The 17,167-nt window shown below is 38.6% G+C and overlaps 1 protein-coding gene across 1 annotated transcript; it reads left to right on the top strand.

Annotated features, from left to right (window-relative positions):
* The first annotated feature begins 1,107 nt into the window (after window positions 1–1,107).
* Window positions 1,108–16,999, top strand: dhrs12la (dehydrogenase/reductase 12-like a). Its single transcript, XM_063493058.1, has 10 exons — window positions 1,108–1,216; window positions 2,810–2,943; window positions 5,574–5,656; window positions 5,769–5,864; window positions 5,945–6,026; window positions 6,124–6,185; window positions 7,619–7,723; window positions 8,657–8,747; window positions 8,883–9,020; window positions 16,631–16,999. Exons 1-10 carry the CDS (start codon window positions 1,161–1,163, stop codon window positions 16,744–16,746), a joined length of 963 nt encoding a protein of 320 aa, XP_063349128.1. The 5' UTR covers window positions 1,108–1,160; the 3' UTR covers window positions 16,747–16,999.
* Window positions 17,000–17,167: the final 168 nt, after the last annotated feature.

Genomic DNA, 17,167 nt, shown 5'->3' with positions numbered 1-17,167 from the left:
AGGTGAACAGGCAGAGAGCTGCGACAGGTGGGGTATACATACACTTCAGCCTGGTGGGAAATGTAAGCTGCAGCCTCTGTTACATACTGCAACAGTGTCAAGCAAAGTTTGGGGTCACTCAATCAAAAATATAAGAGAAAAGCTAAAACTATGGCTTCTGTTTCAGTTTATTTTCCTTTTAAATCAGCATTTTAACTTATAGCTAAATGCCATAGTTCTTTGTTCCTGTAGGAGACTGTCAGTTGTTTTTTTGTCAGACTTTTGTCTCATAATTGTTGTGTATTTTTTTCTTTAGTATCAACTAATGTAACTTTTTTTTTCTTTCTCCTCAGTATTATTAACTTATCAGACGTTTTTCCCCTTTAAACACGGCTAGCTTAAACCTAACTGTAAACTGAAAGAACTAGCTTTTTTGTTTGGGCTAGCTATCAGTTAGCGGAATTCATGATGACTGCTTGGTAACCTATGTCTTTGTGTTTTTTAATTGTTTTTATTGTATATTTCTATTTTATATTTTCGTGTATATTTACAATTTCTTTAAGCATCATCGTGTTAAAGACCTCACCGTCTTGTATTACTCCAATAGATCACTTCACTCTGGAAGTTATCTATTAATCTTTTAAATGCTTCCCATTTAAAAGCAAAATGGGAAGCAGAGCCTTCAGCTTTCAGAGCTCTCTGTTGTGGTACCAGCTCCCAATTTGGATTTGTGACACAGACATCCTCTCTACTTTTAAGATTAGGCTTAAAACTGTCATTTTTGATAAATTTTGTAGTTAGTTTTTTTTTTTTAATTTGTAGTTTTTCTTACCACTGTTGCCAAGTGCTTGCGCATAGGGGGTCCTCCGACTGTTAGGGGGTTCACTCCGACCTACAATATAAAGTGTCATGAAATAATTATTATTTTGATTTTGTGTAAATAACATTGAATTGAAATTTTAATATTTTAAGTTAAGTATTTCACTCGAGGCCTCTTACTGTCTTCCGGTTGGGGGGAGGAGGTTTTTAGTATAGTAAAGCATTACTGTCCGCTGGTGTAATGTCTTAGTGCTGCCGCTGGGCGGCCGCTAATGTTTATTCACGAGCTACACGTGGTTTTGGTCCACGGTAAAAGCTGGAGAAGTGAGCGGCGCACAGCGAGAGGCTTCCAGAGCAGCAAGATGTCTCTGTACCGCAACTCCGCCTGGTTCCTGAAGGGAGTGACTGAGTTCACCAGGTAAGACATTTGTCCTGTTGTGTGTGCGCTGTGGGAGCCGGGGAGAGTCTGTGACTGTCCTGCTGTGCATCCTCAGTGGTGTGTGTGTTTGTGTGGAGGATCAGCACTCAACAAAAGACTTTTCTTATAACTGAATGACTGAAAGTTGATGGTAAACTATTTATAGCAAGCTTATTATAATCAACTTAAATGTGAATAAAACCATTTTAGTTAACTAAAATAAAAATGTAAACCAGACCTTTGAAAGCATTCAAACTAACTAAAGTTTAATATAGTAAAATTTGGTACCACAAACTGCCTGATGAGGGTTTGATGGACGTTTTATTGAGGCTTTGGATGTGTACAAGCGCTTTTGTGTCAACTGTTTTCAAAACGTTCTGTTTATATTGTAATAGCTAAATTGATTTGACTAACCCTTACCTCTGACATTTGGTGTAAATAAAATAAAAATTCATAAAGACTAAAACTAACACTGAAACTAATAAAAAAAATAATCAAAACCAAGCATTTTCTAACAATACAAAGTAAACTGAAACAAAAAAAAAACACTCTGGAAGCTAACTGAAACTAAACTGAATTAAAAAAGAAATAAAAATAAAAACTAATAAGAAAATACAAAACTAGAATAACTCAAAATCATAGTGACAGTAAGAAACGCCCACTGAAAGCAGTGTAAAGTATGAATAGATTATGGGGTGGCTGCTGATAAATGCTTCCTACTGTTAAAGTGAATGTAAATTTCTATGAGTTAACTGTAAGTGTTACAGCACACCTAAAGTATTACTATGTTACAATATTATCTTAATGATCAATCTTGATGTTTGACATTTGAAAGTGTGAAAATGAGGCTGCAGACTTTAGTCCTGGTTTATGATCACAGATGGAAGGTTTTAGCAACAGACCCCTGAACATCACAGATTTGTGAATCAGTGTACACTTTATAGTGACTAAGCAAGAGGTTTGTAGGACCATAACTCAGTTTTTGAACGATAATAGGGCTCTAAGAGCTTTATCAGTCTTACGTGATCTATTGCAGCCCCGAGATGCCTTTCCTCATCAGTACACAGCAAGCCAAGTGTTTTGAAGAGGTGCTTTTGTGATTGTTTCCCTTCTCTCCTTTGTTCTGTGTTATCTTATTCTCCCAGAGAGCTGCCCGGCAACCCGCTCTGACCCTGCACTAATAGCTCTCTGCATGACACCATCGAACAGAGCAGGCATTTAACCTCAGTAATTCTCTCTCTGCCTGTCCCCTTTATGCCCCACTTTGACCACCCTTAACAATGCCATCTAAGACAATGGGGGGAATTGAGGTCCTTGGTGGCACACACGCTTAGACACACGCACACTCATAAATGACTGCTGTTGTCACCGCCATCACTCTCATCCCAAACCTCTCCTTGACAGAGACGATGCCAGGCACACGCTTTCCTTCATTGTATCTGTACAGTAAAGCTGTGAGGACATTTACAGTCAGCAGGATGATCTCAAACACTCACCCCTCGAACACAGAGGCAGAGCTAAATCTGATGGCAGCAGCAACTAAGCAGGCAGCTGGTATATATATGAAATGCTGTAGGTGTTGATGTTTTACAGGAATGCCTTCTTATCAGCGTCTAAGCGGTTTGTGGAGAAGGACCTGGAGGTGTCTGTGGCTGGACGTTCCTTTATGATAACAGGAGCCAACAGTGGCATCGGAAAAGCCACTGCCATGGCCATCGCCAAGAGAGGTACCACACCTACGGCCCTGTTTGTCTACAAATCAGACCAAACATGGCAGACAGGAAAGCAACACATAGTAAAATCGCTGAGAGAAAGAAGCAACATGGATATCCATACTGATCTGTGAATTCATAAAAGGCCCAACTCCACATTTTTTAAAAATTCCAATTTAACACTAAAAAACACTCAAAAATTCAAGTATATTTTTTTGTAGTTTTACAACACACAAAGGTTGGGGTAAAATGTAAATAAAAATAAAATGTAATGGTTTGCAAATCTCATAAATACAGATGTTAAACATTTAAACATCAGTTGTTTAAACTGATGCATAATTTTAAGATAAATAAGATTTTGAATTTGATGGCAGCCACACGCCACATAAAAGTTGATTGTCACAGTGTAGTGATTGTTTTTTTCTTTTCATGATGCTCCAAATGTTTCAGCTGGGGAAAGGTCTGGACTGCAGGCAGGCCGGCTCAGCACCCTCACTCTACTACTATAAAGCCATGCATTTGTAACAGTATGCGGTTTAACATTGTCAAGCTGAAATATGCAAGGCCTTCACTGAAAAAGACATTGTCTGGATAAGAACTTTAACCTCCAGTGAGCTGTGATCATAGACAGTGATTTCTCGAAGTTTTCCTGATCCACTGATATCCACGAAAGAATCAAGTCTGTTTTTAATTCAGTCCTCGGGGCCCTGAGGATTACGGACATCCAGTAATAATTTTCTGTCTTGTCTTTTGCACAGAGAATTACTTTTTTTCAAGTAACATGTAAAGTAAGCCAGAGGGATCTAATTACTATTCCAAAAAAGTAATTAGATTACTGCTACTTTCCCGTAAGCACGCTGCGTTACTAAACCGTGATATTGTTTGGGAGAGTGTCTCATGACAATGACGTACGAGCATGCAACGTCCATGGCAGCAACAGATGTGTGTAGATGGATAATATGGAGTACAGTATGACCATGCAGTGTTTAAAGCTTGAAAGTACTTACATTACTTTGAGTTTGATTCTGTAAAAAGTGACAAAAACATTAGTGTCTGGTATACACTCTGGGTGGGAAGAAAACTTCTTTCTACAGCGAAAAATTAAACTTCTAATCTGAGAAAGCACCTAGCACACTGCTAAGGGAATGTGAAATTCACAGAGAAACCCCTGGATCCCCCCACTGACATGACCGCTGCAGCACCGGGCAAACCTCCACCCGCCCCACTCCTCCTAAACAGGTGAAAAAAAAGACTTAAGGGCCACAGGACTTAGTGCTGCTATTTGAAAGAGTCAGTGTAAACACAAAAAAATATTTTATTTTATATGCTGGAATATGCAGAAAATAGGTTTAAATGACTTTCTTCAAGTCAAAGACAGCTGAATATAATTTAATTTTTGCTTGATCCAATGTCATAAAGTTAGAATATTAAAACTAATAAAACAAGTTTTAAAAACAAAGTTTTTCATTTGATTCAATTTTATATGATGGATTCTGCAGAAAAAACAGAATTAGGCTGAAAGGTCTATTGCTTTATTACGTATTCAGGTTGTGTATCATGTTTTTAAAAAGTTACTAAGTAATAAAGTAACTAATTATCTTTGAAAATAAGTAATCGGTAAAGTAACGAGACTACTTTCTTAGAGAAGTAATCAGTAATTAGTAACAAATTACATTACATTTCAAGTAACTTGACCAACACTGCTTTTTTGCACAGAGATCTCTCTCTCCAGTTCATTGAATCTTTTGATGATATCATGTACTGGAGATGATTAGATAGTCAACATTAGAATTTTATGTTGAGGAAAATAATTCTCAATTTTCAGACAGTTTTTTCCAGATTGGTGAACTCTACTTCAGAGTAATTGCGTCTCTAAGATGCTCTTTTTTATACCTAATCATGTTACCAACCTGTTGCCAAGTAACCTAATTAGTTGCAAACTGTTCCTCCAGCTGTTTTTAGTACCACTTACTGTTCCAGCCTTTTGCTGCGCTCTCCTAACTTTTTTAGGGGACTGTTGCTGTCATTAATTCAAAATGTGGAAATATTTTTTTTTGTCTTAAATTTCTGGAAGTGGGGTTGTATATGAGCGGCTAATAGCTAAAACAAAGTGTATTCACAATCAAGTAATCTCTCAAGTGCAGGTTTTAAGGAAGCAAACCGTCCAAAAGAGTGGCCACAAAGCATATTGATGCTCCTTAAAAGACTTTCATGTTTATCCTCCTAAGACCCGAACTCTTCCATGGCATGCATTTTTAATTTATCTTTGATATTTGGGCATATTGGGACCCGATGAATGTAAAAACAAAGAATCACCAGATTTTTTTTGTTTTACCTGATTTTTGTTTCTAAGAAAAATGAGAGACACATATGAGGATATTCGTTTTACATTTTGATAAAACAGAGGCAGTTTAATGTCCTCGTAAGTGGATATCAGGCCCTTGTAGAGCAAAATTTAGTATTTTGGTCTAGACAACCCAAAATGTGATGTCCACATATGTGGACACCAGGTCCCAGGAGGTTAAAGATTGTAGTATTCATTCTATTTATCAGGAAAATGTTGTTTTTAAGGTCCTTCTTTATCTTGTCATTGTATTCAACTTCTTATTTCCGTTGCTAGTACCATGATTTAATCTTTGCCACAGGTGGAACGATCCACATGGTGTGCAGGAATAAGGACAAAGCTGAGGAGGCAAGGGCTGATATTGTCAAGGAGACTGGAAATAAAGTACAGTGTGACTCTCTTTTCATCAACAAGATAGACTTGCACAGACAACCTTCAGTTTTACACCAGATTTGACATTGATATTCATTTTGCTAAATGTCTGGTGTCATTACAGGAGGTCTATGTTCATATCCTCGACCTGTCTGAGACCAGGAAGGTCTGGGAGTTTGCTGAGGGCTTTAAGAGGAAGTACAAGTCTCTCAATGTACTGGTGAGCAACATATTAGTCTTTGGGGGGTTTTTGTCCTGGCAACTGCGACCACTGAATGATCATATATTGATATGTTTTAGATCAATAATGCGGGTGCCATCATGAGCCAGAGGGATCTGAATGCAGAGGGGCTTGAGAAAAGCTTTGCTACTAATGTCCTGGGTGAGTCAAAGATCAGACAAGAGGTATGAAGACCAGTCTGATGAAAGGGAAAAATGGAAGATAGTTAATTTGTACTTCAATGTTTGGTCTTCTTCAGGGGTTTACATTCTCACCAAGAGTCTCATTCCACTGCTGGAGAAGAGTGCGGACCCCAGAGTGGTGAGTCTGATCATTCAACCCATGTTCACTCTCAGTCCACATAAAGTATTCACTCCTACAATATTGTGCAAAAGTCTTGAGTCACCACCCCTTTCTTTATATTTTGCTTGGAAAATGGGACATAGGTAGGTGATTTATTGAACCTTGTGCCAGAATACATGGAAATAAAGTATATAAGGCCTCAGTTGTGCAAAATTCTAACAAGCTGGAAAGTTAGTATTTGATATGACTGCCTTTGTTCTCGGACTCAGCCTGAATGCTCTTTGGCAAGCTCTCTTTTAATTTCTTTAAGTAGTTTTCAGCAATAGTTCTCCAGGTTTCTTAAAGGACATTCAAAGCTCTTCTTTGTTTTACTGTCTGTCAATATGATCCCACCCTGAAACATCAGCCTTTCCCTTAGTTTCCCTTCTTTAAAAATGTCTCTTTGACAGTCAGTGAGACCACCTCTGATGAGGCTTCAGTGAACTGAAGGCCCAGATGCATTCCTCAGGTCCTGTATCAGACCTTTACTAGATTATTTTCTCCTGTTTCCTAAAGACATGACTTAATATACTGCTTTACATCTTTTAGGCCTGTCACTTCTTTTGTCCTCTACTTGTCTAGCTTCCTCAGTTCTTTAAGGACACGCTGGACACTTGTACTTTTTTGTAGATTCAATTAAAAAGTGCAAACATTATTTTTTCAATTGACAAGCTCCTAGTAAGAAAGTGTCAAAAGATGCAATTTAAAATCATTCTATTCAACAACATTGGTTCATCCCTTGTGTTATTTGCATTTTTATGCTTGAAAGATTCATATTTCACTGTTTAGTGGCTTAACAAACAACAAAAAAAACACTCCTCTAAAATTGCTCATCTACAAAGCCTAGAGTGAAAATGTGTGGAAAAGTAGCCAATGTCCAAAGAAAAACTTCAGAATGCTGAAGAACTTATGCTCAAGACCACTTTTCAAAATGACAGGAAATGTCTCGGTCCCTGTAAGCAAAACAAAAAGAAATGAGGAGTGTCTCAAGAGCTTTGCACAGTATTGTATATTGTTTTCAGAAACAGTCAGTAAAATATGAGGCTCTGGCCAACATAACTGGACAGTGTAATAATCAGGTAATGAGTCTGAGCTGTTGCATGAGGGCTATTTAATAGGTGAACAAGGATTTGCACAAGTAAACATTGCAATAACACAATGACAAATAAAATACTAGATCGGCAACACTTAATGCAGGATTAAATGTAGTTGTAGTGATAATAGAGAATTTGGGATAAGTGTGGTTTATTTAGGTTTCTGTATTTGTGATCTGGTTTCAGTACTTTTGTGCTCACTAAACAAAGCATTTAGAGCTGTAACATTGGGTTTTAGGAAACCTTTTTAAATGTGAATAGTTGGGGGGGGGGGGGGGGGGAGTGTCTACAGATTAATCCTCATTCCCCTGTGTTCAGATCACAGTGTCATCGGGTGGAATGCTGGTGCAGAAGCTCAGGACAGGAAACCTGCAGTCTGAGAGAGGCCGCTACGACGGCACCATGGTCTACGCCCAGCACAAAGTAAGACCTGAACTGGAAGCATCTGCTCGTCACAATTGACAAGACTGGTCAGGTTTAACGTCCTTCAGTTGTCTGAGTTCTCCAGGAATCGAGCAAGTTTGAAAAGTTTGAAAATGAATGAAAACAAGAAGAGTATAATTAGTCTTCTGGTCATTGTATGCTGATCTATGTATCAGAATATGACAATTTTAAGCACAGTCTTTAATCAGATATTGAAAGAACATATTTATCTTTGGTATAGCTGACAGATGATTAAGTGATGATTTATGAATAGATTTGGGATCCACATTATATCAGTGGTTTAAAAATTTATTTCACTTTTAGCTTACTGCTATGTCCAAACAAGAGACACCCTAAGTTGAAATTATTAGCTGATGAAGAGAAAATTAGCTGAACACTATTATTTGATTAATTGTGTCATTTTTTAAGCAATGATCCTCCACTGTTTGCTCATCTTCCTAGGTTTATATGTGTATTGGTTAAATCTATATATTTCTCCACTTTCTGTCACAATCTGAAGCCTCTCTGTTCACTCACTCAGTGGACACAGCAGTGAGAGAGAGCTTTTCCTGTGGCAGGAGAGCAAGACACCATTGTGAAGTGTTATCAAGAGCTGCTGAATCTAATGGCAAAGTCTTTGAGTTGGAAGATAAAGTAAAATGAGTTGATCACTGCTAAGGAGATGAATCTTGTCACGGTGAGAGGGTATATATCATGAAGAGGTAAACTTGCATTCCAGAATTCAAAACTGAAAACTTACCCAGTGAGCAAACGTCTGCCCTGATTGGCAGTTGGATATTTGACTTAAAAGTATCACCTGCAGTGTTAAAGGTGTGGTTCATCGCATGACAAAGACGGGCGTTCACAGTTGATCATTGAGGTACACGGACCGTGCTAGATGCACTCAGACGTGCCTGATGATGTGTGTTCCAGAGGCAGCAGGTGGTGATGACAGAGCAGCTGGCAAAAACTCACACTAACATCCACTTCTCCGTCATGCATCCTGGCTGGGTGGATACTCCAGGTACCACTCACTGACATAAAGTAACATCCGAATGCTTCCACAATTTACAAAAGCATGAGATGTATTCCATCTGTGTGCGTATTTAAGTTGATTTGCTCTCTGTTACCTGTGTGTGTGTGTGTGTGTGTTTCCCAGCGGTGGCCAATGCTATGCCAGACTTTCATCAATCCATGAAGGACAGCCTGCGGACCCCAGAGCAGGGCGCCGACACAGTGGTGTGGCTGGCTGTCTCTGAGGCTGCTGTCAAAAACCCCAGTGGACGTTTCTATCAGGGTATGTTTTACAATGCAAAAATCTTTTTTTCCCTTAATATCAACACAAAAATCCAAAATTTGTATGCTGATCATTTACATTCCTAAATTTCCATTTAGGAATGTAAATTGGTAAGACAGAGAAAATAGCACTGCTGAATTGTGTATTGAACAGTAGTGAGATGAATGTGCTGCATGGGGTGTGCGTATGTGTGGATTTGGCCTGTGTCCATTGCAGCTGGAGGGGACTGCTTTGGTGCCAGATACCACCAAGGAGCACTCACACACAGATACACTTTTTCATACGCACACTCACAAAATGTCCCTAGCGGCCTTGAAGAGAAAGGTTGTTGTCTGACAGCACTCTTCAAACTAGACATACATACTGCACTTATAATAATAATTTCATAATAATAAAACCAAAAGTGACAGCAACTTACTGTAACAACTGGAAGAAAGCCTTAGATGGCTCTAATTTTTTAAAATTGTAATTAATTTAATTGGATTACTGCAACTCCCTTTTAATAGGGCATGGCCAAGGCACTTTGTCATGCCTGCAACTGGTGCAAAATGCTGCAGCACGGCTTTTAAATGGTAAAAGAAAATTTGAGCATATTACTCCAGTTCTGGCCTCCTTACACTGGCTTCCAATTGAATTTAGGATCTATTTTAAAATTATTTTACAGTTTTTTTTAAAAATACTGGTCTCGCACCTGTATATTTGTCCAATCTGCTGAAGCCCTATGTCCCTCCTTATTAACTCTGGTCAGCTGAGCAGCTCTTGCTCTCAGTCCCTAAATCACGGCTAAAACTTAGAGGAGCATTCTCTATTGTGGCCCCAAAGCTTTGAAATGCTCGTCCTCTTCACATTAGGCAATCTACTTCAGTGCTGGTCTTTAAATCCAGGTTAAAAACTAATTTTTATTTGCTGACTATGGCCTCAGTGGGTAACTGACACTGTGTTGTTTTTAAAGTGCTATATAAATAAGTTATGGTATGGTAACAACTGCCTGCTTGAGCTTTTGCCACCTGATATATTTTGAAATTCAGACATATCTGAGGTGTTGGTGTACGTGTTGGCGCCGCTTTTGTGGTGACCTGCAGCAGGCGTTTATTGTATTTTCTAACTTTGTGGGGGAGTTTTGTTGTTTTTTAAATTCATTTATTTTATTTTTTAAATTTTTTTTAACCTTGTTTTTAACTTGTGAGTGAACGGATTGTTTCCCTGATTTGTTTCTCATGTGTTTTTTTCCAAGATGAAGATTTCCAACCCTTTCTTCAGTCTCACAAACAATTACTTACACACCTCCTAACTTTATTTTTTATGTGATTCTAACTATTGTAATCTTAAGAAATCACTGAAAAAATTCTTTCAATATGTCACCTGTCCTACAAGGCATAATAAAACGCTGGATTTGTGTTACGGACCAATTAAGGGGACATATAAGTCTGTGGCTGGACCAACTGTAGGTTCTTCAGATCACAACATTGTTTAACTCCTCCCTGCTTATAGACCTGTGATTAAGAGGGAGATGGTCTGTGTGAAGCGGTCAAAAGTCTGGACAAAAGACAGTTCTCTTGCCCTTTGCTGGTGTTTTGATTGCACTGACTGGTCCTTGTTTCAATAGAGCTCTTCTGATTTGGATGAACTTACTGATGTGGTGTGTAGCTACATTCCTTTTCTGTAAAGACTCTGTGATTCCATCTAGAGAATTTAAGACTTTCCCCAATAACAAACCGTGGCTCTCCAAAGACATCAAGGATCTGATTCTTAAAAGGAAAATTGCTTTTAATGAGGTTGACATTTCCCCTGTGAGGATATTGAGGAAGGAGGTGAAGGTTGTAATAAAGAAGCCTAAGATGAGGTACAAAAATAAGATTGTGGCAGAACTCAGTAGTAATAACTTTAAGAGAGCTTAGTATGGTATGGAAACCATGACAGGGCTACAAACGAAGGGTAGCTGAAACATTTCCTTAGATGGGTATACCTCCGACAAACATTTGGCAGATAGTTAGTATTTAATCTTCGTTTTGAGAATCTTGATCGTTCTATGCAAACGAGTACACTAAGAGAAAGGACTGCCATTCTCACATGATTTTGTATTGATGAGAGGGGTGTAGCTAATCTCTTTAGACACACTAAGAGTAAGAGTCCTGGACCTGACAACATCTGTGGACAGGTACTGAAAACTTGTGCTGATCAGTTGAGTGTGATTTTTTTTTTATCACATTTTTTCTCTTTCTTTAGAGTTACAGACAGTATCTAAGATTTGGAAACATGCTGTCATTGTTCCAGCTGCTAAGGGCAGTTCCCCTAAGGCACACTCATGCAAGATTATTATTTGTTGACTTTTCATTTGCATTCAACACAATTCAGCCCTCCTAACTTGCTGATAGGCTTTATAATCATTTTAAGCTTGACCATAGTCTGATCAGTTGGGTACTAGACTTTTTGACTAATAGGTCACAATCCGTGAAGGTGAACAGTGTACTTTCTGATGTGCTCTCCCCTTCTACTGGATCTCCCCGGGGTTGCTGTCTCTCACCCCTTCTGTTCATTCTGATTACGAATGAGTGCCACAGTAACTTCACTAACAGATACTGAAGATCCTGAAGTTCTGATGACACAGTCATTATTAGTCTTTTTGTGGGGAACGAGTCAGGCCATGGGCAGGTTGTAGAACATTTTGTGGCTTGGTCTGATGAGTCCTTCCTTTCATTAAATATGTCAAAAACAAAAGACATGATTATTGATTTTAGGAAGTCCTCTTATAGCTGATCGCCTAGCACGTTCTTCAGTCTTGGACTTCTTCAGACTGAAGAAGTCACTTGGATGAGTGACAAAATGTTTCTACCATTGAAAATGCTAAATCCAGATGAACAGAATCAACCTTTTTGGGATTTCCCAGTGGTTTTCTATATTTGTCTGGTTTCTGTTATATCAGAAGCAAGACCCTCAAAAGGTTGTAAATAAATATATACCTGAATTATTTTAGCATTACATTAGTAAATTTTTAATTCCCGAGATCATGAAAACTGACCAAACTGATGAAACATAGAACATTTAAATAATTCTAATGTAAGCCAATAAGAATGTGTCAGAATGTGTTTGAATATAATGTTTCCTGTTTTATATCCATGTGGGCTTTGTTTGATGGATTGACCTCAGTGTGAGTCATTTATTTAAGTGTATGGGCGCAGAAAACGTGTGTGATGTTCACATGACCACCATATAACGTGCTTCCAGTGGAAATGATGAAGGAAAATCTGAAAGTCAAAAAATTCAAAGATAAAAAACAAAAACGGCATGAAAAGCGCAGCCCACTGGTCCACCATCAGGAATGAAAACCAAGTTTTCAATGGACACACTCCGTTTCAGTTCTTCTATGTTAACTTCACACATTTCTACGACTGGCTAAACGACCAAAAGTGGCACAAGCAGTAGTCCACAGACTGGTTGTCTGTGACACTGCCCCCTGGTGATAGTAAACATCTACAACATTTTGATGTCAAACTACAAAGCCTGGCAGTAGGCTCTATGTAGGATCACTATGCTGTCATGAGTGACGACACCAGCCCCCCTTACTGTAACACAAGGCTGCATATAACATGAAACCATTCTTTTTATAGAAATGTTCTCTTTTGTTTTTGCAATAGTAGAACAAAGAAAATGATTTTGAGTGACATAAAAAAACTATTCACATTTTTGCCAAAAGTATTTTTCTTTAACTTTGTCTGTGATTACTTCAGTGTGTTAATGCAGGAGTGACATACCAGTGTCATTCAGAAGTTTATTTGTGATAACTGACATGAATTCGCTGTACAATGCCCAAGTGCAGCAACAATAAATAAATCTTTATCTTAACTTTGTGCACAGGTACTGTTGCCTCAAGTTGGATTCACTTGAACTCAGTTTAGTTTAATTCTTAAATTTAGTAAAACATCCTTCTTGGTGTGATGACCTGTGGTTGATTTATAAAGTAATTTCTACCTCTTTTTCAGACTATTACTAGATTCCTGCCCTTGAAATACCTCAGAGGCACTGCGGTTCCAGAGCTCCCTCTATCCCTGCATAGTTTATCGTTCATGATGATGATGTCTTTTGAAAACATCATCTCAGTCACCTAAATTTTGTGAGCCATTCTTCATCGAAAAAGAGTTTGTCATTTGTCAGTTTTTGGGTTGTTTTGTTTTTTTGTTTTTTTTGCCTTTTCCAACATTAAATCAAAAGTTTGGGACTGTAGTGGCATGGGGCAGCCTGAAGGATCTGCTCTTTTGAGAAATTAATCTCAAATAAGTCTTTACTGTTGACTGAACTGTAGATTATCAATGATAGCAGAAGGACTGAGTTTGTGATATATGTGCAGTAAAATATATTTTTGGTGACATGGCTCTATTCTGGGACCTCTCCACTCATGCATGCATGGAGAGACTAAGGTGGGAGGAGCAGCACATAAACCACAGCACAGAAGATATGACCAGGAAATTATGCTTAATTTCCTGCTGTGGCTGACAGGGTGAAGGTGGGTTACAAAGCGGCTTGCAGGTTTGCTGCACCTGTGGGCTGGCTAAATCGGTTTTAACGCCTTTCCCAATGCAGTAGTTGCCATTTGGATGTTTAGAAGAGTATCAAGAGTATCAGCTGGCACAGGCAATGAAGTTAGCTCACTGTCAATGATTGTGGCTGAGCCTGCCTGAACCAATGTTATGACTGATGGTCAGTAAAAGCTTCTTTTTAGTAGAGCAGATTTCTTTGCATGTATGTTCCAAACTATTTCACAGTACAAAATAATCAGTTTTCTCACAATATGTTTGATTGACATTTTTTAATCTTTTTTTTCCCCTCTGTGCACACAAACACATGCACTGCTACTACCATACCTATTCCCTGTGCTCTCCTGGTCATTAAAATTCATTTGACTCACAGCTGTCATAAAAGCATGTTGTCACACTATGGCTATGTAGCTGGTCATATAAAAATGTACTTGCTTCCTTCATTCTGTTCATTGACGCCATAGTGGACCACGAAGATTTTATATAGTATGTAGTATATACCTTATTTATTTTAATTATTAATATCTGGGTTTGTTCGATTTTGTTTTTTTCCCTACATTAGATAACCTCAAAATGGCATTGTCAAAAATAACAATAATGTTGCCATTTTTGTTATTTGTGTGTTGTAATCTTTATGAAAAAACTAAAAAACACCTCTTAATCTTTTGAGTTTGGTGTATGGCGGGGTGCTGTGGACACCCAAGTTTGTGATTGCGTAGAATTTTCAAATCAATACCATGGTTCATCTACTGAAAATCTCAGTGAACTTGACTTCAATGTCAGAGGTCACATTTTCTGAAAATCAGAGGAGTTCCACATTTATAACACAGGTATGTCTACTAGGAGGCTGAAGGGTAGCACTGTATTTATAAAGAATTACAAACAACAATTATTATCCAATTTATTGATTGATTGATTTCCTATTTTTATCGAATTTATCTACGTTAACATGGTGTTTTAGTTCTGATTGAAGGACTAATGTGATGGTAAGGTATCTTCTGTTCCGCTTTGAATATTGGTAAGAACTTGACACAGGTTTTAAGCAAAACTGTGCTCAAGTTCAAGACCATATTCTTTTGTTGTTTTGGTTGTTGTTTTTTTAAGGCTTTAAAAAAAACAAATTCACAAGAGTTGCTAGTTCCACTAGAGATTTTGGCCATCCCAACAATCAGACGATTCCCTATGAGCAAGCATTTAGCGACAGTGGGAAGGAAAAACTCCCTTTTAAAAGGAAAGAACCTTCAACAGAACCAGGCTCAGGAAGGGAAGCCATCTGCCGCGACTGGTTGGGATGGGGGGAGTGAAAATTGAAAAAAAAAAAAAAAAAAAAGCCAAAGTGATCATTATTGGAGCAGCTTAATTAATTTTTGTAGTGTAATTTGTTGTTAATATCCTTTTTCAACCCCAGTTTGGTTTTTTGTCACTTTTGCCCAGGGTGAAAGAAGCAGTGCTGGAGATTGCTTCTGTGTGGTCTTTCAGTGTCAATACACAGGAACCTCTTAGAGAGGCCAGGGTTGAAAAAGGGATGCTGGAGAACCTCCAAGGTTGTTATCTGCTGGTTTGCATCCAAGACCATCATCTGTTTAATAAGGGTGACAAATAAATGTTGGCCATTTTCAGGTCCTCTTCTTACCTTCATTATCTGTTCGAGGTCATCAAGACGCTTGAGTTTAATATATCGAGTCTCCAAGGATTGATATCCTGTCTCGTACTGAAATTGTTGGTCGCTCTTAAATGTCCAGCGCTGTTGGTTGTAGCTGTCTTCAATGAAATAGTCATCAGTGTAGATGCCAGAGTCAAGAACATGATCTTTCGGCCTCATGTATCCATGAGGGCATCATTTGATGGATTGACTGCAGTGTCATTCATCTATTCTATGGGAAACATTTCCATGCCATTCCAAAGATTTATCCCAATGTCACATCTCACATTCAGCTTGCCAGCCTCTAATTAAGTCTCTGTGATAAGGAGTACAGACAGAGGAGGAGCAATCAATCTCTCCTCTGTGGTCACAAGTGTAAATGTTTAGATGTATAGCCATGTTACTTCCCATGTTAACTTGCACATCCATTAGAAGGAGCCAGCAGGTCTATAGACTCCCTCTGAGGTCAGAGGGAGTCTATAGACCTGCTGGGCTTTTATCAGTGGGAGACCCTGCACCTGGACTCAAACATTTGTGTGCATAGGTGTGATGAGTATTGATCAGTTCACAAGTGAGGGGAAAATTGCTTATTTTCTGTTACAGAGAGCAAACGTTTTATTTGTATTATGGAATTATGGGTGTATACCCAAGTGTGACTTCCTTTGTGATTGTTTTTATGTCACAGGTCAGAACTAGGAGACACTAGAAGGTCGATGGGATCGTGACATAACCACCACAACCGTCTCCCAACACACACATGCGTACACACACACTCCTCTCTCCCATAAGGAATGCCATTTTTCAGTCAGATGCTGACTTTCCTGTTTGAATTAGAGGTGCAAACATCAGTCTGCTGTAATAAATTGTGTTTATCCAGGGCCAAAGGATCAAGGCGACTGTAATATAGTGTAAATTGATGAAGAAACAAAGAGAGGCACAACAAATGAGAGTGGAAAAAATCCCAATGAAGTCAACATTGTATTTTGGCCGCTACAAAGAAGCTAAATGTGAAGCAGAAACAAAGGGATGGATGGATTTTAGCTTGAGTCAAAGAAGAGCAAGGCATGGGGGCATTAAGAGTGTCTGGAGGCCACTCTTATCTCTTTTAGTGAGAGGAATGCGTACACCCACAGAGAGAAAATTAAGATGTGCATTGAAGGAGAAGCATGTTAAATCAATGAGCAGTTTAACACCACTAGTCAAAGGGGTGCAGGATACTTTTAGGGTAAGACCAGGCTGGCATTTGGATATGTGCTGACTTTCCACGACAGGTTATAGAAGGCTGATTTAATTTCCTATTCCCCCTGATAAACAATTGAAATCAGTTTTCTTTGACATCAAAATCAAACCAGTTGTTAGACAACACAACAGTTTTTGTAAGTGCAACCCATCTTGTTAACATCAGTGTGTGTGTGTGTGTGTGTGTGTTTGCACAGACCGGAAGATGGTGTCCACCCACCTGCCTTTGGCCTGGACCCACAGCTCCCCTCTGGAGGAACAAAAGTTAATGTCTGTACTGGAGGACTTAGCCAAGACGTTTCAGTCACACTAAGTAGGCAGGAGACCAGTACAACACTAACGCAACAAGTTTACACCGACTGAGGCTGGGCTGATTTCTTTTTCTTTCTTTTTTTTTAAACAAAACAGATAAAGTTCCCCAGGTGATGGACTAAGAATGAATCTTCTGTGCTCATTTAAAGTGGCAGTGCTATCTGTAGCCACTGGTTTTAAGTAGGAGTGTGAGTACTAAGATGTATTTGGGAATCCCAGCCTCATAATGCCAAACTAAAGTCACAGATGATGAAGGGATTAGCGAGATTTGTAATGCTTTATTACTACTTACATAAAGAAGCTTTTTTATGTTTTTCAGACTTTATGAGAACTAAACACTTTATTGTAGAAGTGTTTGATAGTGATGCCTTTATAAGTGAGTTATTGTGTCGATTTGGAGATCCCTCATAAAGCACAGACAG

Source organism: Pelmatolapia mariae, linkage group LG14 (genome assembly GCF_036321145.2).
Source record: "Pelmatolapia mariae isolate MD_Pm_ZW linkage group LG14, Pm_UMD_F_2, whole genome shotgun sequence".
Lineage (NCBI taxonomy): Eukaryota > Metazoa > Chordata > Actinopteri > Cichliformes > Cichlidae > Pelmatolapia > Pelmatolapia mariae.
Note: the sequence above shows the minus strand (reverse complement) of the source record. Positions and strands in the feature narration are given on the sequence as shown.

What these genes read in the sequence shown, in the direction of transcription:
- dhrs12la (XM_063493058.1), top strand. Translation starts at nt 1,161, where the DNA reads ATGTCTCTGTACCGCAACTCCGCCTGGTTCCTGAAGGGAGTGACTGAG. An exon ending in GGAGTGACTGAGTTCACCAG is followed by an intron (nt 1,217 to 2,809) that starts GTAAGACATTTG and finishes GATGTTTTACAG; the next exon opens with GAATGCCTTCTTATCAGCGT. An exon ending in CATGGCCATCGCCAAGAGAG is followed by an intron (nt 2,944 to 5,573) that starts GTACCACACCTA and finishes TCTTTGCCACAG; the next exon opens with GTGGAACGATCCACATGGTG.